Source organism: Rhinoderma darwinii, chromosome 5, assembly GCF_050947455.1.
Source record: "Rhinoderma darwinii isolate aRhiDar2 chromosome 5, aRhiDar2.hap1, whole genome shotgun sequence".
NCBI lineage: Eukaryota > Metazoa > Chordata > Amphibia > Anura > Rhinodermatidae > Rhinoderma > Rhinoderma darwinii.
In genome coordinates this window covers 209,198,463-209,222,227 of record NC_134691.1, presented here as the reverse complement: position 1 = coordinate 209,222,227, position 23,765 = coordinate 209,198,463, and the positions used below count along the sequence as shown (strand labels likewise).

The 23,765-nt window shown below is 41.7% G+C and overlaps 1 protein-coding gene across 2 annotated transcripts in view; it reads left to right on the top strand.

The window, feature by feature from the left end:
• The window catches only part of MARCHF6 (membrane associated ring-CH-type finger 6), a 375,114-nt gene that overhangs the window by 149,193 nt on the left and 202,156 nt on the right, over positions 1 to 23,765 (top strand). For both annotated transcript variants that reach the window (XM_075826906.1, XM_075826903.1), the window contains exon 10: positions 17,253 to 17,304. In XM_075826906.1, the coding sequence (XP_075683021.1) occupies positions 17,253 to 17,304 (52 nt within the window). The remainder of the gene's footprint in view (positions 1 to 17,252; positions 17,305 to 23,765) is intronic.

Sequence of the window (23,765 nt, the reverse complement as noted above, 5' to 3'; positions counted from 1 at the left end):
ACGAATAAAATTCATCCATTTTTAACGTCCATGAAAAACGTATGCCGGTTAAAAACGGTCAGACGGCTGGGAAATGGATTCAAATTTTGAGACACATTGATGCAAAACAGCCATGAAAAACCGACCGTTCACTCGTTGTGGACTGCCTTTTTTTTCACGGACCTGTGTATATGGCCCGCCTCACTCTCCCCTCACAGCGATCCAGGGTGACGGAGAGAGAAGACTAATTGTTACAGAGCTGTACACTGTATGTATGTTATATATATATATATATATATATATATATATATATATATATATACACATACAGTGAAGGAAATAAGTATTTGATCCCTTGCTGATTTTGTAAGTTTGCCCACTGTCAAAGACATGAACAGTCTAGAATTTTTAGGCTAGGTTAATTTTACCAGTGAGAGATAGATTATACAAAAAAAATAAATAAATCACATTGTCAAAATTATATATATTTATTTGCATTGTGCACTGAGAAATAAGTATTTGATCCACTACCAACCAATAAGAGTTCAGCCTCCTCCAGACCAGTTACACGCTCCAAATCAACTTGGTGCCTGCATTAAATACAGCTGTCTTAAATGGTCACCTGTATAAAAGACTCCTGTCCACAGACTCAATTAATCAGTCTGACTCTAACCTCTACAACATGGGCAAGACCAAAGAGCTTTCTAAGGATGTCAGGGACAAGATCATAGACCTGCACAAGGCTGGAATGGGCTACAAAACCATAAGTAAGACACTGGGTGAGAAGGAGACAACTGTTGGTGCAATAGTAAGAAAATGGAAGACATACAAAATGACTGTCAATCGACATCGATCTGGGGCTCCATGCAAAATCTCACCTCTTGGGGTATCCTTGATCCTGAGGAAGGTGAGAGCTCAGCCGAAAACTACACGGGGAGAACTTGTTCATGATCTCAAGGCAGCTGGGACCACAGTCACCAAGAAAACCATTGGTAACACATTACGCCGTAATGGATTAAAATCCTGCAGTGCCCGCAAGGTCCCCCTGCTCAAGGAGGCACATGTACAGGCCCATCTGAAGTTTGCAAATGAACATCTGGATGATTTTGAGAGTGATTGGGAGAAGGTGCTGTGGTCAGATGAGACTAAAATTGAGCTCTTTGGCATTAACTCAACTCTACGTGTTTGGAGGAAGAGAAATTCTGCCTATGACCCAAAGAACACCGTCCCCACTGTCAAGCATGGAAGTGGAAATATTATATTTGGGGGTGTTTCTCTGCTAAGGGCATGGATGGAGCCATGTACCGTCAAATCCTGAGTGACAACCTCCTTCCCTCCACCGGGACATTAAAAATGGCTCGTGGCTGGGTCTTCCAGCACGACAATGACCCGAAACATACAGCCAAGGCAACAAAGGAGTGGCTCAAAAAGAAGCACATTAAGGTCATGGAGTGGCCTAGCCAGTCTCCGGACTTTAATCCCATCGAAAACTTATGAAGGGAGCTGAAGATCCGAGTAGCCAAGCGACAGCCTCGAAATCTTAATGATTTACAGATGATCTGCAAAGAGGAGTGGGCCAAAATTCCATCTAACGTGTGCAAACCTCATCATCAACTACAAAAAATGTCTGACTGCTGTGCTTGACAACAAGGGTTTTGCCACCAAGTATTAAGTCTTGTTTGCCAAAGGGATCAAATACTTATTTCTCTGTGCACAATGCAAATAAATATATATAATTTTGACTATGTGATTTTCTTTTTTTTATATATATATATATAATTTATCTCTCACTGGTAAAATTAACCTAGCCTAAAAATTCTAGACTGTTCATGTCTTTGACAGTGGGCAAACTTACAAAATCAGCAAGGGATCAAATACTTATTTACTTATTTCCTTCACTGTATATGTGTATATATATATATGTGTGTGTGTGTGTGTGTGTGTGTGTGTGTGTGTGTGTGTGTGTATTTGTATATATAAAATTACAAAAAAGTGTTTCTTTTTTAGTAATTTGTCTGCTCATAATAAAAATTAAAAACACTGAATTAATTAAACTAATCTAGAAAACGAAAGCCTCAAGTCTTGTAAAAAAAACAAAGTAAAAATTGTTGTGATATTCAAAGCGGTTCCAAAGATAATATCGTTTAAAATGCATATCAAAAATGGAACATTTGACCTGGACACGGGCATCAATGACCCTTGGTCATGAAAGGGTTAATTATGTTCTTTATTATTGTGTATCTTACCATTGCAAGACTAGAAATAATTTCCTCCCTCTTTCACTGCACCTCTTCCTCACATCCAAGACTACATCAATTTTATGTCTGCCTACAACTCTGCCATCTCCACCAGCCTGACAACGGAGCAGCGGCACGATGCGTTCACTTTAACCACTCCTTTCTTATCCCAAATCGGTTTTCGTAGAAACTAATCAGAAATGAACTTCATACGTTGCAACTTAAAAATCCTCCTCTGATCACACATCGAAGTCTAACATTCTGAAATGTCCAGCGCTATGTTCACTGACTTTATCCGACACTTTTTTAGTTTAAGGGTATGTTCACACGGCCAAATTTCAGACGTATACGGCTCCAATACGTCGGCAAACATCTGCCCATTCATTTGAATGGGTTTGCCGACGTACTGTGCAGACGACCTGTTATTTACGCTGTCAAACGACGACGCGTAAAAATACAGCCTCGTCAAAAGAAGTGCAGGACACTTCTTTGGACGTTTTTGAAGCTGTTTTCTCATAGACTCCAATGAAAACAGCTTAAAAAACGGACGTAAAAAACGCCGCGAAAACGGCGCGAAAAACGCCGTGAAAAATGCGAGTTGGTAAAAAAACGTCTGAAAAGCAGGGTCTGTTTTCCCTTGAAAACAGCTCTGGATTTTCAGACGTTTTTGTTGACTACGTGTGAACATACCCTAAAAGTCAACATGGCAACCTTCCCTGCCTCATAAAATGCACCATGCTATAATTGCTGACTCTCTCCCTTGGCAACTTTCTCTGCCGCATATTGACACGGTTATCACCTAGCGTGCAATTTTTTCCTCTAAATGATTATGAATTTTTGAGCATCAGGGGATTTAGCTGAATGCCTAACAATGTAATCTTTTATTGTAGTGATTTTATTTATAAATAGTGTGGGGTTGTTGCATTAACCCTTTGACCTACATTTACCTGCTTTTTTTTTTAATGTTCTTTTTGTATGTATGTATAGCTGCTTTGTCTTCTGTATCACAGCCTGAGGAATACTCCAGTCTAACGCTGAAACACCTCTGTTTTTAATTAATTCAGACATCTGATCACTATACTCTGAAGTGTCCAGCTGTGGTGTATTTTTCTGATCTATTAAAAGGGTTTTCCCAAAATCATAAATGATCAACTATTCTCGGGGTAGGTGATGCGTTTCTGATGGCTAGGGCCCCACTATTAAGAACCCCACCGTTTGAGAATGGGGGTTTTGAGCACCTAGATCGTCCTCATTGAACCCCTTGCAGTGAGGAGAAGCTTGAATGGAGCTGCAGTCAAGCATGTGCATGCCGCTCTATTCCAGCCTTTGAGAACGAATAAAACAGCTGAGCGCTGTACTCTGCTGTTTCTGTTATTCCTATAGACTAGAAATTGGAGCAGCAGCACGCATGCCTGACTGCCGCTTCATTCGGTGACCTCCTCTCTGTAGTCATCAGTGAGGAGAAACGGGGGTTTAGGATTCCCTTTCTCTCAATCGGTGGGGCTCACAGCAATCAAAAGATCTCCTATTCTGTGGATAGTTGATCATTTAATAATTCATAACTCCTTTATGTATATAGTCTGACTGCCGTGTACACACAGACCCATTTCCAGGAAAAGTAGCAGCTTAAACCTACACTTAAATGTATATTTAAACTCTCCTATACAGCTGGCTGTCCAGCACCTTCTCACCAGGTTAACAGATGACTGTTCTTTTCACAAATTAATTGAAGGTTCTCCACCATGGAGTACCATCTTTCTAGTTATGCCACACAAAATGGTTAATAATTATACATAGCGACCCTTTTAGTAGTCTGAGTGAATTTCTTGTATTGTTACATATTGAAAAATCAATAAAAATCGAGTCAATATTAAATAGAATAAAAAATAGTTCCTAATTAAAGGCCAATTCACATCTGCGTTTGGATTTCCATTGTTTTGCTCCATCACAGGAGCAGAGCACTGAAAATTCTGGAAACGCCAGTTCCAATGAACGACTGAGACAACCGAGGCCCATGAAAACACATTGACCTTAATACAAAACCCAACCAAAGAAATAGGAGCTGCACAGTAATGGGAAAATGTAGTGGGTGCTAAGTTTCAGGGGATCTAGACCGAAAAACCCTGTCAATTAGGTTTTCACATTTTCAAGTAAATTCCCAAAACCTATTTTTTAGCAACCAATTTAGCTCTGAAGAGGTCTTGAGGGGCCTATATATTAGAAACACCCATAAAACACACAATTTTAAACCTGCACCCCTCAAAGTATTTAAAACCGCATTTAGGAGGTTTAACCCTTAAGGCGTTTCACAGGAATTAAAGCAAAGTGAAAATAATATTAGAATTTTATTTTGTTTACAAAATGTTAATTTTATTCCATTTTTTTCTGTAACACAGCAGGTATTAACAGAGAAACGCAACTCAATCTGTATTACCTTAATTCTGCCGTTTTTAAAATTATCTCACGTGTGGCCCTAGTATGTTACTTGACACAAACACAGGCCTCAGAAGTGGAAGAGCACCCTGGTGATTTTGGGGCTCCTTTTTTTTAGGCTGTTTTCTAACATCATTATAGCACCTTGAGGTGCCAAAACATAATAAACAGGCCGAAAGAGAAATTATTTCCTTAAAGAGGCTCTGTCACCACATTATAAGTGCCCTATCTCCTACATGCGGAGATTGGCGCTGTAATGTAGGTGACCGTAATGCTTTTTATTTAAAAAAACAATCTGTTTTCACCACTTTATTAGCGATTTTAGATTTATGCTAATGAGTTGCTTAATGCACAAGTGGGCGTGTTTTTATTTTAGACCAAGTGGGCGTTGTACAGAGGAGTGTATGACGCTGACCAATCAGTGACCAATCAGCGTCATACACTTCTCTCCATTCATTTAGTCAGCGCATAGATACCAAGATGGATCTGACTCGCGCCACTAATGAGGACGGAGATGTCTCAGACCACATGGAAGACACAGACCCTGAACTAGCCGAGTCGGGAGGAGTCCATAACCAGGTCATAACTTCAAAAATGGCATGGGCTTTATTCTTCCGGGGCTGTCTGACATTCGCTCTGACATCCAACACATAGAAAGCAGAGTTGAATCCTTGGAAGCTGTGCAAAGCACCTCACTGTCTTTTTCATCGGCTCTAGCTACTTACTATCAGCAGCAGCTGAACCAAGCACTCCTACTCATTGAAGACAAAAAGAACAGGAGCCGCCGCAAGATCATACGGACCCCTGAGTCCATGACACCAGACTCCTTGAAAAAGGCTGGCGATTCAGTGTTTTTTTCAAGACTACAGTAAAGGGAATGAAGGGGAAGCAACTCTGATACAAGCGCTTCGGCCCCTTCAAAGCAACGTGTGAACATACTGTTAAACAAAAGCTGGCTATAGGAATAAATTGAATATCTAGAAAACCTATTTCAAATGTCTACTGTGTAATATTAGTCTAATGCATTCCTATAGCCAGCGGTAGTTTTAAAAAAAATAAATTATTTATTTATAGAACGACTAGGTTTAGAACCAACAATAAGAGTGTGCAGCAGTCTGGAGGATTGTGAACAGAATCTCAGGAGGGGGGGGGGGAGGGGAGATGAGATACACATATACAGACTGTTCGGCCTTGTTCACACAGAGTTTGTTTTTTGCCGCAATTTTTGCTGTGTTCTTCGCCCAAGGCCATTCAACGCCACAGAAAAAAAAAGCCGCAAAAAGTGCTTTCTGCTTCCCCCATTGGTTTCAATGGGAGGTCAGAGAAGTAACCGCAGCAAGAAAGAGCATGCCACTTTTTTTACCACGAGCGACTAAAAGCCGCCGCAGAAATAAACCGCCTCCACCGCCCATTGAAATGAATAGGAGGCGGTTTCAGACGTTTTTTGCCGCTGATTTCGACCGTTTCTACGTCAAAATCGGCGTAAAAACAACTGTGTGAACTGGGCCTTACTGTGCGTGGGCAAGGTTATTCAAAACAGCCTTTGAACCAGGAGAAGGGGAGGAAGAAGCTCAGAGGGGAACTTGTGTTCATTCATGAAAAATCCAAGCAGGCAGAGAACATAACATGTGACCAGTGCTTGGGAACGCCTCTAGAGAAGACGTTTTGAATAGAGAAGAACTTGCAAACCAGTTATGAGGGTTGCTAAAAGCATAAGCGTGAAATCTGACTGCAAAAAAAAGATACGTGCACCACTTTTTTCCAATGCTGACTTACTGTAGTTATTTGCATGTAGATTTTTATTTTATTTTTTCAGGCAAAAAGTTTCCATAGACTTTAAGTTAAAGATTTTGGTTTACTGCTGACTAAATATCCTTTTGGATTCACCATCTTGAAAGATGGAAAGCATATCACGATTAGGTCCCCTGCCGACCTATCTTGAGCTTGGGAACGTCTTCAGATGTCACAATTGGCATCCCCTTGTGGATGCAATTAGATGCCACCATTGAACTTCCTCAACTCCCAACTCCAATAAACTCAAATCTCAGAAGAGTAAGAAACAAGTCCCCAAATCTATGCCTCCATGATCAACCTGTGGCTACCTTCTGTAACGTCTATGGCCGGGGGTCGTCGTTTAGACTTACCCCTTGACGATCCCGGCCATGGACATCTCTCTTCACGGCGTCCGCTCCCTCCAGGGAGACGCCGGCACTGTCTTCCGGGTCCTCAGACTGAATCCCGCAGGGCGCGTGCGGCCTTTAAGGGCCAGTACGCGTCCAGCTGTCACCCATCAGTTATCAGCCCAAATGGCTGCTGGACTATAATAAGGGGCTCTGCCCACTGGTTCCTTGCCTGAGCGTTTTTGTATACCTAAGTTTGTCATGCAAATGGTTTCCCAGTGTTTTCCAGTTCCCAGTGTTACCCATTCCTGCTGCTTGTACCCTGTATCCTGTGCTATCGTATCTACAAGTGAAAGTCAAGTCGTGCTCCCGCTACTGTCTACATTGCCTCAGGTACCTGTTCTCAACTATAGACATTGTTTTGTACCATGTTGGCCAGCTGCTACTCCGCTACGCGTTACGGCCCAGTGGGTCCACACCCCGCGCCGTGACACCTTCCTTGCTACCGGCCAGGGTGCTCTGTTCTCTAGGGTGGATGGCGAGGATGGAAAGGACCCTATCTCCTGAACTGTACAGATGTAGCCATCTTTATATTGACTTTTAACCCATTAAATTCAGTGCCAAGAAACCTTAACTGGACTTTTTCAATGGCTTTTGTTGTCAGAGCGCACTGCAGCAAGTTATCAATCAAGATAAAGATGGCTACATCCGTAAGTCACCCACTCAGGAACCTTATGCTGCTCCTGCTTGTTCGAGTCCTCTTGCTAAAAATATATTCCATTTCTCCACACGTGGACTATGCTACAGCTTAGTCCACACAAACTGATTGGCCTACGCTTGTGGAGAATGTTCTCGGTCCCATATTGGGTTACCCAAAGACATTATTTTTTGTATGCTGTCTGCGACATGCAAGTTGTCCTGATCAGGATTTTCTATTTCCCACCCTCCATCATATTTCTCCCCCTCTCGACACTACCCATCTCTACTATTTTGCAGTAAGCTGTATAGCTGCCCTTTTCTTTCTCCTCTACTTCTATTGCAATGTCAAGATGACATTGACCCGTTCTTTTACACAGTACATTGTCTGTGTTTGTATATATTTGTTTTGTTCCGTTAACACCTTTTCAGGGTAAATAGTATTTTGCCATATCCCCACTTTCCATAGCCATTCTAATGGCTCAAAATGATATAGCTTCTAGTAGTTATCTTTGTTAATGTCAAGTGTCTTAACGCAGCGGATAAGCCTAGTTAAATTGTCTTACTGCTCAGTAGAGATAATTCTGTGCTTAATTCCAGAAGCCCATTTTAGAAACAACCACATACCAAACTTGTCTCGCTCTAAATGTCCTTCCTGGTACCACTGTTGAAATCCCACCTCAACCTTAGGGGATAAACATTGCACTCTAAACACCTGTCTTTTACCCACATAGACACCCTTACTAATTCAGAAGGTTGGTACCTCTTTTATAAAAGGAAGGATTGCAAATACTTTAGTTACACTTTGTAAGTTTTGTTCCCCGAATCAAGGTTAGACTGCTTGGATTTTAGTTAGGTTACATACTCTTAACCCCTTCCCGTTGTTAACAACTTTCAGACTTTCATTTTCGTTTTGTGACCAGATACTTGATACCCATTTGTTTTATGTGGTCTGAACCTTGTCCTTTTTTTACTATTACGCCTGTTTTTAATTCATATCAATAAAATTTACATGTTTTTTGTTGAATTTTGTGTTTAGCACTCATGTCTTTATAGGTGTTCTATCTGCTTAACACAGATTTCAAACGTTGGTAAAAACGCCTTGCTAGACTAATTATCCCTTAGGCCCCATGCAGACGAGCGTAAAAAACATCCGAACGCGGACACCTTTCTGTAGCGCTACGGGTGGGTGTCCGTGCCGTAGAAATGTTCCGAAAATTATGGAACATGTCCGTTCTTTTGCATTTTGGGGGCCGTGCTCCCATACAAAGTATGGGAGCACGGCCAGAAAATGTGGGTGGCAGTCGGCGGCTGGCCGTGCCCGCAATCGCGGTCGTGTGCATGGGTACCTAGTTACCACAAATTATTAGTCAGGAGCAGACAGGCTTCATCAAGGGTCGGGAGGAGAGAGGCCACTCCACAGATTATTGCTTCTGAACCACCATGCCAAAGAAAACAAGATCCCACTTAGGGTATGTTTACATGCTAGACTGAAAACAGCTCCTGATTTTCAGACTTTTTTTAAGCCACTCACGATTTTCACTGTGTTTTTTTTACGGCCATTTTTGAAGTGGTTTTCAATAGTCTATGAAAAACGGCTCCAAAAACGTCCCAAGAAGTGACCTGCACTTCTTTTTCGCGGCCGTTTTTTTTTTTAAACGCGGCCATTTTTCAAAACGGCCGCGTAAAAAAACGGCCCATCGTAACCGAACACGTTTTTCCCATTGAAATCAATGGGCAGATGTTTGGAGGCGTTCTGCTTCCGAATTTTCGTCCGTTTTTCGGGCAAAAAACGAAAACCGGCCGAAAATAGGCCGTGTGAACATACCTTTACTCTACTAAGTACTGATGCTGAAAAAGCTTTGGACAGAGTTGACTGGCTTTTTATGATCAAAGCACCACAAACTTTCGGACTTCCTGAGCAATTCGTGTCTGATGTAACCCCTTACTGCTGACCTTATGCTCGTATTCAGGTTAATATATCTGAGGGTACAGAATGCTGCCTCGAGGGACTACAAATGGGCTTCACCCAAGTGGATGTTATGTAGAGGTGTTTGAGAGGTTTGAAGAGGCTCCAGGTTCTGCTGGTAGTTGTACCATTAGCAAGATGGTACAGGTCCCTGCGGTCGTTGTTATACACTTTTGAAATTCAATTCGCTTTTATTTTTTTTCAGAAATGCAACAGAGAAGGTGTTACAACATCCAAATGATATTGTACATATGATATATCGCATTACACAAAGACATCTTGCATAGTCAGGTATCAGGATATGTGTCTCGTCCGTTAACAGACAAACAAACCAACACACAAACAGACAGACATATATAGCGGTGGTGATAAATACATTCAGTACATCACTTTAGGTACAGAAATGGAACAGGAAGGTACAGGATAGTAAAACATAATGTAACAACAACTATTCCCGTGGGAGCCATAGTGTAAATCACAAAGAGACAGAGTTCTTACGAAGTAGAAGTCTGACGTGAGGTAACTCTGTCCAGGGGGCCCAGTTGGATAAACATTTCCACCTATGTCCTTTAGACGTAGCAAAATGCAGATCGTATTGAAGGTAGTGACCTTTTGCAGTGTTCGCGTTGCGGAGCTCATATCTGAGATCCGGTCTGACATGGATTGTTTTGCTGCATTCTTCCTGGATTTAGTCATTGTATGGTCTGAAGTTGACGCTCTTTTTATCTGTAGAGGAGCAAGGAGCTCTATTGTCAGAGTCTTTTGTATATGGGGGTTTCCTGACATAACAATTGAGCTAAAGGAGGTGTCATCAGCATCGTCAATTAGGTGACCATCTGTGCCTGATGTTACAGGATGGGGTTCACCTCAATGACATCGGCTTGGACGATCTGTTGTTTGGGCTCCAGGATTTCATTGAGTGGGCTCTTTTTCTGCTTCTAAGTGGAGGTAGGAGCTCAATGTAGTTTACACAGTCTTCCTGTGGCGCCTTGAAGGACCTTGCTACGGACAGCGAGTCACAGCGAGACAACGGTCACCAAGTCTGACCAAGTAGGACATGCCCACCGTACGGACGTTGGCCTGGTGTACTCAGGTTTGTAAAATTTACATTGCAAGGTTCTTATTAAGGCATTTAGACTTTTTTGTTTTTGTTTTTTCAATTCCCCCCACCTTCCAAGAGCCTTAACTTTTTTTTTATTTTTCAGTCACTGAAGTGGTGTGAAGGCTTATATTTTGTGGGAGGAGTTGTAGTTTGGCACTATTTAAGGTACCATATAATGTACTAGGAAACTGAAAAAACTAAAATTTGTGGGGTGGCATTGGATAGAACTGCGATTCCTTCATTGTTTTTTTGGGTTTCATCTTTACAGCTTTCACCGTGCGGTAAAAACGACAACTTAACTTCTGCTGCTCAATATTATTTTGGTGATGCCAAAATTTATAGAGGTTTTCTTTGTTTTACTAAGAAAAAAACTATTTAAGAAAAAATATATATATTGTGTTGTCACTGCATTCTGAGAGCCATAACGTTTACATTTTTTTGTCGATTTGAGCGTTGTGTTGGCTTATTTTTTGGTACATAAAAATTTTTGATCACTTTTTATCAAATTCTTTGAGCGCCAAGGTAACCAAAAAATAGCGATTCTGGTGTTTTCATTTTTTTTAAGGCGTTCACCGTACGAGTCAGTTTTTTACATTACTTTAGAGGAAAAATAGGGTAAAGGTTTAATAATTTTTTTATTTCTTGTTAGCTACTGAAAAGTTTATTTAACTTTTTAATAGTCTCTCTAGGGGATTTAAACCAGTGATCGTCAGATTGCTGGTTCACCACACTGCAATACTACCGCAGTGGATCGCAGTGCATTGTCATTTGTCATTTTTACAGACTTCTGTTAAGCACTGCCTTCAGTAGGCCCCCGGGCTTCCATAACAACCATCAGCACCGAGTGATCGCGTTGGAGGCTGCAGCATCTCTAACTTCTTAGATGCCGTAGTCGCTATTGACCGCAGCTTCTAAGAGTATAAATGGCAAGGATCAGAGCGATCTCTGTTCCTGGCCATTAGTGCGTGGTGTCAGCTCTAATACCCAGCTGACACCCTCAGCGTTTGGAGCGGGCTCAGTGCGTGAGCATGATTCATACTTCAACCCCCACACAAGGATAGTCAGTTACGTCCAGTTGCGTGAAAAGGTTAAATCATCATGTTTGTCTCGTTATTTATAGTTATCAAATTAGTTTGTAGTAAGTATAGCGGGTGTTCTATTTTGTGCCTGCTGGCAGGTGCAGGTTAATATTGTTATCCATGTTCTAGGCACACTCATGAACACCAGCTGATAGCCAGCTAAGTATCACTTGCAATGGGAGGGGTTTTATATATATATATATATATATATATATATATATATATATATATATATATATATATATATATATTTATATATATATATATATCTATAAAACAAGCCGCCTGGAAGCAGCATTGCCTCTTGAACCTCTGCCCCAGGCTGGATCAAAAAACTTGTGGGGTCTAAGGATATGCTCGCATGGAGGAATTAATTTCTACCTTCCATTAATTTCAATTGGAGTCAGGCGCTTCTTATTCCCGTTAGCGGATTATTTCAGCTAGCGGGAAAAAGAATCGTCCTGCTCTATCTCCGGGCGGATTCTGCCTGAACCTCTCTATTGATGTCAATGGGAGGAATCTTCCTGCTGCCGACAGGAATAGTTTTGCGGCAGGACCCGCAACACAAAATCCACCATGTGAACTAGCCGTAAATGCTCATGATACTGCTATATTCCTTGAGGGGTATCGCTTCCCAAATGGGGTAACTTTTGGCGGATTTCCACAGTTTTGGTCCCTCAGTGGCTTTGGAAATGCGACATGGCACTCAATAACCGTTCCAGCAAAATTTGAGCTCTAGAAGTCAAATGGCACACCCTTCTTTCTGAGCCCTGCTGTGTGGTTAAACAGCAGTTTATAACCACGTATTGCTTATTGCCATACTCTGGAAAAATTGTTTTACTAATGTTGGGGTGATTTTTTTTCCTTTTATTCCTTGTGAAAACAAAAAAATTTATTTGCACGGCCTAATTCCAAGAAATTCAGCAAAAAACCTGTGTAGTCCAAATGCTCAATATACCCTTAGATGAAGTCCTTGGAGAGTGTAGATTCCAAAATGGTCTTTTTTGGGGTGTTTCCTATGTTTTGCCATCACAAGACCTCTTTAAACCTAACATGGTGCGTAAAATATATTCTAATAAAAAGGCCTCGAAATGCACTAGGTGCGTTTCTGAGGACTTTGGATCAGTCTAGTATCACACTAGGGCCACAGGTGAAATGTTTCTAAAAACTGCAGATTCTGGGCACAACATATTAATTTGTGTTACAGAAAAAAAACTTCACCCCATTTTGCTTTAAATCAGGTGTAACACCTAAAGGGTTAGAAAATGTTCTAAATGCTGTTTTGAATAGTTTGAGTGGTGCAGTTTTTAAAATGGGGGGATTCATGGGGGTGTTTATAAAATATATATATATATATATATATAAAGGGTCTATATATATATAGACCCTTTAAAGTCACTTCAGAAATAAACTGGACCCTAAAAAAAAATAATTGGTATTTTGTGTGCTATTACTATCTGTCTTACAATCCGATGCATTTAAATTTAGAAAAATGCTAGTTTTATCCAAATTCTCACATTTTTGTGTTTTTCAAAAATAAACATAGTTTATCAACCAAATTTTACCACTAACATAGTACAATTGGTGACGAGAAAACCGTTTCGGAATCGCTTGGATAACTAAAAGCAATCCAAAGTTATGAGCGCATAAAGTGACACATATCAGATTTGAAAAAATGGGGTCTGAGCCTTAGAGGCTCTGTCACCACATTATAAGTGCCCTGTCTCCTATATAAGGAGATGGGCGCTGTAATGTAGGTGACAGTAATGCTTTTTATTTAAAAAAATGATCTATTTTTACCACTTTATTAGCGATTTTAGGTTTATGTTAATGAGTTGCTTAATGCCCAAGTGGGCGTATTTTTACTTTAGACCAAGTGGGCGTTGTACAGGGGAGTGTATGACGACCAATCGGCATCATGCACTCCTCTCCATTCATTTACACAGCGCATAGGGTTCCTGTTAGATCCTTATGTGCTGTCTTATACTAACACATTAACAATACTGAAGTGTTTAGACAGTTAATAGACATTCCAAGGGATGTCTATTCACAATCTCTGCACTTCGTTACTGTTTCTATGGTAGTTACAGCAGAGGAAGCGTGATCTCGTTGTAACCTGTCAATTACCGAGTAATCTCGCGAGATTACACGTCCTCTGCTGTAACTACCACAGACAGAGTAACGAAGTGCAGAGATTGTGAATAGACATTCCGTGGAATGTCTATTAACTGTCTAAACACTTCCGTATTGTTAATGTGTTAGATCCTTATGTGCTGTCTTATACTAACAGGATCCCTATGCGCTGTGTAAATGAATGGAGAGGAGTGAATGACGCTGATTGGTCGTCATACACTCCCCTGTACAACGCCCACTTGGTCTAAAGTAAAAATACGCTCACTTGGGCATTAAGCAACTCATTAGCATAAATCTAAAATCGCTAATAAAGTGGTAAAAATAGATCTTTAAATAAAAAACATTACTGTCACCTACATTATAGCGCTGATCTCCTTATGTAGGAGATAGGGCACTTATAATGTGGAGACAGAGCCTCTTTAAAGGGAATGTGTCGCTAGAAATAAATATATATTTTTTTCAGTTAAACAATTAGTATTTGAGTGATTACACATTGTTTTAAATTTTTTCACAAGTCAGGAAATATTATAAATTAGATTTCATTTTTAACATTTCCATGTGCTGGCCACTAGAGGGAACAGTTCCCAGAATTGCAGCATGGTCACTGTGGTAAAGCAACCTCATTGATTTATGCTGCAAATTTGGGGAGGACACTCTCCTCTAGTGTCCTCACACAATACCCCCTCCCTTCTTCTGGCTAGTGCCAGGAGAAGGAGGGGTTTGAATGTCTTCAAACCTCCTACACTGTGTGCTGCCATTTTCTGAGCGACTGCACAGTGTAGGAGGATTAGATACAGGGCTCAGCAGACAGTATCACACGAACATAATACACACATCACATACACGAACATAAATTACCTGCCGCCTCCGCTGGTCTACGCTCCTATTCCTTGCGCCTTCGTTGAACATATGGCCGAAAGTCATCCGCTTACTGGCCGGCAGCGGCTACTGGTCCACATGAAAATGGCGCCGGATTTCGCTCTACGAACGAGCTTCGTTTTGGTCTGTGTGGGAGTGGCGCATGCGCCGTTCCCACACAGACGGCGTACGCTTCTGAGAATGGAACGGCTCCCGTTCGCTTTCTCTATGGGGTTGTATGTGCCGTATAGCATCTCTGTATGTTTCGTTAATCGACACAGAGATGAAAATAAAAAATGGCAGCCCCCATAGAGAAGTAAAAGTTTGAATACAGTAAAAAGTAGAAAGTCACAACACTAATAAATATAATTTTTGTTAATATTTTATTAAAAGCAAAATAATAAAAAAACAAAACAAAACATGACACCTTCCCTTTAAGGCCCAAACCAGGCTGCATTAGTGAGCGTTTAAGGTCCCCTTCACAGCACTGTATGGCCTTTCATTGGAGGTTTACGTTGAAAGAACTCCAGGCCAATGTTCCCTCTAAGTCTTGGCAGCTCCTGAGCTGGGCAGTTAGGGAGCAGGGCAAGTCTCCATCAATGGTAGGCGATCTGATGACCAAAAGTAATACCCCCAGTAAACGCTAATATAGTGACTAAGAGAATAAGAAAACTTATTTTAAATTAGTTTTAAATTACTTTTTATAAATACTAGAATATTACAAGTACAGCAGTAAAATAGACCATTCTAAACACCAATTACAGGCATCCATGAAAGAATTCCTCATTACACCACTGCCCCTATAGATCGCATGTAGACACACACACACACACACACACACACACACACACACACACACACACACACACACACAGTAGATAGTGGCAGACCCCCCTGTAGATGGTGCCACGCAGATCGCTCCTGTAGATACTGCCACACATCCTTCCTACTCCCCGTGTATAGTGCTACACAGCCCCCCTCCTCCCATTGTATCACAGCGGCCTGCTAACGTGACCTGCAGCCTATAGTATTCATTTGTATGTGCGTCCTGAGGAAGCACATACAAGTGAATGTGGCTGTCGCTAGCACTGTAGCCCCCTCCAGTGCGAGCGATGCCACTGCACCGTCCGTGACAGTGTGTGGGCCTTAAAGTTTAGTGAGCGGGCGGATCGTGGAAGGTGCGCAGCCACGCACCTTATAGGGAACACTGCTCCTGGCGTATGGCTCCAATGGATTGCTGTAACGTGTCCCATTGTATAGACATACAGTGGGATACGTTGCCGAACCCCCCTGGCAGAACGCTTCCATAAGGGCTGTGCCCGGTAAGCTCCTGACGTACACTGTGCATAAGCTCTGCTCCTCTGTTTCTGTAACTCACAACAGAATGGAAAGAGCTGCACGCATGCGCAGCCTCCTCTCGATTAGTGCCCGCTTAGAATAGTCAGACGAAACAGAGGTGCCGGTGACACCCCCCCCCCTTGTTCTTGATAGAGGTGCGAGTCCCAAAGCTTGGACTCTAAGCCATTAGGCATTTATGGCATATCCAAAGGATATATAAAAAATTTGTACTGCATAATGTAATGGGCAGCTGAAAACAAATTATTTGTGGGGTGAAATGGGGAAAAAAATGATTACGCCATATTTTGGGGGGGTTTTGTTTTATGGTGTCCATCAGGCGGTAAAAACTACATGTACACCTTATAAATATGGTATCGCCGTAAACTTAACCTGTAGAATGTTTTGTTTTATGTCATCACTTTTCATCACAAAATTATTCGCTAAAAAGTGTTTTGTGTCGCCATGTTCTGAGAGCCGTAACTCCATCAATTTAGCGATGTGGGGGCTTAATTTTTGCAAGGCGAGCTATAATTTTCGCAGATACCATTTTGGGGTATTTGCGACTTTTTGATCCCTTTTTTTATTTCATTTTTTTGGAGAGCTAAGGTGACCAAAAAACAGCAATTTGCGTGTTTCATAATTTATTTATTTTTTACGGCATTCACCGAGCGCGTTAAACAACGCAACGTGATAGTTCAGACTTCTACAGACATGGCGATACCAGTTATGTTTACTTTTTTTTTTACTTTGCTTTTTTTCAATTAGTCCCCCTAGGAGACTTGAACCAGCGAACGTTGGATCGCTTGCATGATCTACTGCAATACTAATGTATTGCAGTATATCGTGATACGGACCGTCTCCTTGGAAGCCTGGCAAGAGGCAGAGCTTCAAAGGAGTATAAAGATGGAAGGCCTGGGGGCCCCTACTAGGCCCCCAGGCTGTCATACCAGCCATTGTAAACGGCCGATCGCGGCGGGGGCGCGATCACGTGCTTGAGGGGACGCCCCCCTGATTCTAACAATTGAAATGCTGTGGTCATGATTGACCTCAGCATTTACGGTGTTAATCGGGCGGAATCAATGTGAACTTTGATTCTGCCTGCTGGAGTGACGTGTCGGCTGTGTAACACCTCTGTCACCCGATGAGTATGGAGCGCGCTACATACTTCCCCTTGGTGACATTTCAGTAATAGTACGTCGTATGTTGCTAAGTGGTTAATGAAGTATGTAAAGTAGTAATATCATTAAAAAAGATTTAACGATGAGTTGTTGAGCTTTCCAGTGACCATTTTCTTGTTTCTTATTGTAGGAACACGTCTTCTGGGTTGTGTCGTTAAATACCCTTTTCATCCTAGTTTTTGGTAAGTATGAGAATTTTTCTTATAGCTGAAAGAAAATATATTTTTTTATTTTTAAAGCTTTGAATAAGACGAGAATGAAATCTAAGATTTTTTTTATCTGTGTTTTCAAGTCTTTTATTTGTATTGAAATTAAACCATTTGTGTAACCCGTGCAGCTGTACTGGGGCCCTGGAAGTAAACGGGCCCACTGCTACCTCAATAGAAAAAATAATAGTCAATAACAAATCTTTATAAATTAACATAGCACAATTTGCAATTGGTACATACCAGAGCAGGTGAAGATGTGGATGCATCTGCCTCCAAATGAAACAAAAACAGTGCTCCTAGGGTGAGCTAAACTGTTTGGCTGGATTCACACGACCATGTTACGTCCGTAATGGACGGAACGTATTTCGGCCGGAAGACCCGGACCGAACACACTGCAGGAAGCCGGGCTCCTAGCAGCATAGTTATGTACGATGCTAGGAGTCCCTGCCTCTCCGTTTAACTACTGTCCCGTACTGAAAACATGATTAAAGTACGGGACAGTTGTCCGGCAGGGACTCCTAGCGTCGTACATAACTATGATGCTAGGAGCCCGGCTCCCTGCAGTGTGTTCGGTCCGGCTCTTCCGGCCGAATTACGTTCCGTCCATTACGGACGTAACATGGTCGTGTGAACCCAGCCATAACTTGTTGAGAAGGATCTGGGTGTACTTGTAGATCATAGACTAATCCACATGCAATGTCAGTCAGCTGCTTCTAAAGGCCAGCAAGGTAATGTTGTGTATCAAAAGAGGCATGGATTTGCAGGATGGGGACACATTACCAGTTTACAAAGAATTAGTGGGGCCTCATCTAGAATATGCAGTTCAGTTCTGGGCTCCAGTTCATAGGATGCTCTGGAGTTGGAAAAAATACAAAGAAGAGCAACTGAACAAATAAAGGGCATGGAGAATCTTATGAGGAAACATTAACCCCTTATTCACCACCAATACGGTGGTCACTAAGGGGCCTTAGGCTACACCGTCTCCTTTTCACAGCGGCCCAGTCTAAGTCCTGCACGGGTGTCCCATGAAGGCTGTCTGATCCTGCTTCAACTGTAGCGATCACAGTTTACGTGGATCGCGGCCGTTTAACACGTTAAATGCTGCAGTCAATAGCGACCGCGGCGTTTAACTTGTTTACAGAGGGAGGGAGCTCCGTCTCTCACCCGTTGGTGGCCTGCAAATGCAATCGCGCGTCTCATATTGGAGTGCCATGGCAGACGGGGGCCTGATAAAAGCCCCCAGGTCTGCCCAGGGCATATGCCTATTAGGACGTGCCAAAGGCTTGTCTCAATAGATTGCCTTTCGGTTTTATACTGACAGGCAATAATGCTTTGGTATGCTAAGTATAACAAAACATTATAGCAGCGATCTAAAGATCGCAGAGTAAAGTCGCTTAGTGAGACTAATAAAATAAGTAATGTGAAATAAAGATTATTAATAAAAATTACAGTAAAAAATGAATTTTTTTCCCCATAAAAAGGTTTTATTTAGTAAAGGTGTAAAAAAATTTATAAAATTACACATATATGGTATCGCCGCGACCGTAATGTCCCAACGAATAAAATTAATTTGTCATTTAAACCGCAAGGTGAGCATCGTAAAAGAAAAACGCAAAAAACAATGGCGAAATTGCTATTTCTTTCCATTGCCCCCCAAAAGGTCATAATTAAAGTTAATCAAGTCCCATGTACCCCAAAACAGTATCAATCAAAACTACGTCTCGTCCCGCAAGAAAACAAGCCCACATATCACTACATTGACGGAAAAATATAAAAATTACGGCTCTTGGAATGTATTGTCTGTTTTTTGCAAAATATAACACATTTCTAATTGGTCTTAATTAAAAATTGTCTACCGTTCGTCTTCTGTACCTGCAGTGTATTTCAGTGTCCTCTCCCAACTAAATATAACTGGGCATGCACAGTGCAACAAGTCCCCTGTGTTAGCAGCAAGCTATAGTGCAGTGAGAAGATCGTGAGCGGAAACTCGGAGGGAGAGGGGGGGGTAATACATAGACATGCTGTGTAAAAATGTGGGCGTGGTTATTCAAAACCGCCACGGAAGCAGCAGATAGGAGGGGAGAGAGCTGAGCGAAGGCTTTGCTTGTGCATGAGAAATCCACACAGCCAGAAGAGAACATGTGACCAGTGCTAGGGAATGCCCCTAGAGAAGAGAACATGTGACCGGTGCTAGGGAATGCCCCTAGAGAAGAGAACATGTCACCAGTGCTAGGGAATGCCCCTAGAGAAGAGAACATGTAACCAGTGCTAGGGAATGCCCCTAGAGAAGAGAACATGTGACCAGTGCTAGGGAACGCCCCTAGAGAAGAGAACGTGACCAGTGCTAGGGAACGCCCCTAGAGAAGAGAACATGTGACCAGTGCTAGGGAACGCCCCTAGAGAAGGCCCCTAGAGAAGAGAACATGTGACCAGTGCTAGGGAACGCCCCTAGAGAAGAGAACATGTGACGAGTGCTAGGGAATGCCCCTAGAGAAGAGAACATGTGACCAGTGCTAGGGAACGCCCCTACAGAAGAAGTTTGAATAAAGAAAAGGTTTCAAATTAGCTATGACAGCTGCTGAAGCCATAAAAGGAAAGCTCAATGTATGAAACAGAAGTGACATGATTAACTTGTATAAATATATGAAATGGCCCATACAAAAAATATGGTGAAAACCTGTTCCATGTAAAACCCCCTCAAAAGACAAGGGGGCTCTCCCTCCGTCTCGAGGTCAATAGAAGTAAATTAGTCCGTAATTGCGGACCGTATTTACGGACAAATTCTACGGTCGTGTCCATGAGTCCGTAATCTCCAGAGGCGACAAGCCTTCTTAACCATAAGAACTGTGAATCTGTGGAATATCCTACCGCAGCAGCTGGTCACAGCAGGGACAGTAGATGGTGCACAGGTTTCGGCACACGATATAGATATGTTTGTGTGTGTATAATTGGCAAAAGGGAGCTGTCGGCAGCCAAACTTGATGATTTGCGTTCCCAAGTGCATTCAGCATGGCATAATGTTCCTCAGACAACCATTAATAGCCTCATTGATAGCATGCCAAGGCAGGTCAGTGCATGTATTTCTGCACGTGGTGCCATGATACTAAATAAATCTAGATATTTGGAATGTTTTGTTTCTATTGCATATCATTAACATGTCTATCGATCCTGTGATTTCCACAATTCAAAAACTTTTCCTTCTTGGTGTTGCAATTTGAATGTTGAAGAGTTAATGTGTATGTATATGTGTATATTGTGTGTTTTTTTTTTGTTTTTTTTTGTAAAACGATATTTGCTTTTGTATACAATGTATAAGCTTTAACAAAAAACTGAAAACCCTTTTTAAAGATAATCTATAAGAAAATGACCTATCTTTAACCCCTTAATGACCAGCCTATTTTGGACCTTAATGACCAAGCTATTTTTTACGTTTTTCAATCGTCGCATTCCAAGAGCTATAACCTTCTTATTTTTGCATCGACATAGCTGTATAAGGTCTTGTTTTTTGCGGGACAAGTTGTATTTTTTAATAGCACCATTTTTAGGTACATATTATTTATTGATTAACTTTTATTAACTTTTTTTTGGGGGGGAATAGAAAAAAATCTGAAATTTCGCCACTCTTTTTTGCGTCCTAAATCTACGCCGTTTACTGTGTGGTATAAATAACACACTAACTTTATTCAGCGGGTTGTTACGATTGCAACGATACCAAATTTGTATAGTTTTTGTATGTTTTACTACTTTTACACAGTAAAAACGCTTTCTTTTCAAAATGATTTGTTTTTGTGTCTCCATATTTGAAGAGCCGTACCGTTTTTATTTTTTCGCCGATGCGGTTGTACGAGGGCTATTTTTTTGCGGGGCGACTTGTAGTTTTTATTGGTACCATTTTGGAGTAGATGCGACTTTTTGATCACTTTTTATTACATTTTTTTAAAGTCAGTATTCACAGAAAACAGCAATTTTTCCATAGTTTTTTATTATTTTTTTTACGGCGTTCACCGTGCGGGTTAAATACTGAAATAGATTTATAGTCGGGGTCGTTACGGACGCGGCGATACAAAATATGTGTAACTTTTTAACTTTATTTTGTTTTTTTAATAGTAAAGCATTTTGTAATGGGAAAAGCTGGGTTTTTCATTTTTTTCACATTTTTTTTTAAATTAACTTTATTAAACTTTTTTTTCACTTTTTTACTAGTCCCATTAGGGTACTATAATATGCGATTCTGCGATCGCATTTATAATACACTGCAATACTTTTGTATTGCAGTGTATTACTGCCTGGCCGTTTAACACGGACAGGTATCTGCTAGGTCATGCCTGCGGCATGATCTAGCAGGCATTCCCTCTAGGCACCCTGGGGGCCTTTATTAGACCCCCGGCTGCCATTAGAGACACAGACACTCGGCGATCGTATCGCCGGGTGTCGGTGGGGGAGAGAGGGAGCTCCGTCCCTCTCTCCAAAACCACTCAGATGCGGTGCTCGCTATTGAGCACCGCATCTGAGGGGTTAAACGTGTGAGATCGATACTAATATCGATCTCACCCGGCAGAGCAGGGACGCTCACAGCCCTCAGCTGCCTCTAGCAGCTGAGAGCAGGGAGATCTGACAGCTCCCTGCTCTGTTTACTTATTCCGATGCCGCGACGTAAAAAGTCTATGGCATCGGAATAAGGCCCGTTAGTGACCGACGTAGAAACACGATGGGCCGGTCACTAACGGGTTAAAGAAAGTTTTTTTGATTTATTATAAACATTTTGGTATTATGTAACCAGCCACATAAAAACCTTAAATATTCTGATTTCCACACTAGCCACTAGAGCGCGCACAAAAATTTGACGTGGACTGGGACGGGGTCATGAGATGAATATTAATGAATGCCCTATCGTTGTACAGGAGGCCTAGATAAGATGAGATAGCGACACTGTGTGCGCACACGCACACACACCCATTTCTGCACTGTACATACTTACAATACAATAAGCAAGTGTGCCTTCAAAATGTCAAAGTAAGGCTTTGTTCACATCTGCGTCAGGGCTCTGTTCCGACAGAACAGAGCCCTGACTGACACAGACGGAAACCATAGGTTTCCGTTTCCATCACCATTGATTTCAATGGTGACTGATCCTGTGCCAATGGTTTCCGTTTGTCTCCGTTGTGCAAGGACACCCCTGTCTTCTATCTCTGGTCTTCTTTGCTATACCATTGAAGCATTGGCCATAAGGTTGTATTCCCCTCCCAGGTACTGGAATTTCTTGGGTGGACAGAGCTTGTGTGGTTGGCTTATATGCGGATAATATGGTCCTATTTCATCAAGACCTGAATAACCCTACCACCTGCTATACATCTCTTTAACACATACTATCAATTATCTGGCTTGTATGTCAACTCAAAATTCATTATCTATACCTCTGACATTGTGCCCAATGACTCCCTATTACCACAATGTACTTTGCCGTTTGTGATTAAAATGACTTAAGTATGGTTATGGTGAAAGACCACTCTGACGCGATTACTGAATCTATTACCCTACTTTTAGATTTTATCAATTCTAAATTTAAGCTATTTTCTAAATTGCCACTGTTGGTAGCTGGTCACATCAGTTTAGTTATAATGGTAACACAGACCATATTTATTTATATCTTGCAGCATATGCCAGTCCCAGTACCAATGAGTTTTCTTCGGTACAAGAACTATCTTTTTTTATTTTTTTTATTTTTTTTATATAGCATTTGTTTGGGGCTCCTCTCGGTCAAAACTCAAACGTTCTACATTGCAAAGACCCAAACTTCAGGCGGGTATGGCCTAATCTGACTTTCTCTTAATACTACATAGCGGGCCAGCTGAGGACCATTAGGTCTTGGTTTCACGACTCCTCACTGCCATTGGCAGATTTTCGCATTACTCAATGGGAGTGTCACACTGTGACTTAGGTCTTGTTCACATCAGCATTGAGCGTCCGTTTGGATTTCCATTCATCTGTTCCATCAGGAGAACAGATAAAAGGAAAGTACAGTTTACGTCTGCAATACCATTGATTTCAAAGTTTTTTTCTTTGTTTCAGTGCGTTTGCCTCCGTTCAGCTAGGTTTCCGTTTTTTTTTTTTTACAGATCCAACTGCTCCCGGCTCCGTACGTTGCATACTGTGCAATGACATCCGGTACCCGCAGGCCACCGGAGCAGCTGATCGGTGCGGGGTCCGGGTGTCGGACCCCCACAAATCATATAGTCATGACCTATCCGGTGGATAGGTCATCAATTGTCCGGTAGTGGACATCCCCTTTAACGCTGCCTGACCCTCTCTGCTGGTCTACAATTGGTGTTCTTATGTGTATCAGGATCAGGCATCTTTTAACCATTATTAGCACGTGTTAAACGGCTGTAACTTTATTTGTTGGGCCAGCAACATGATTTTTGCATAATTTAAAA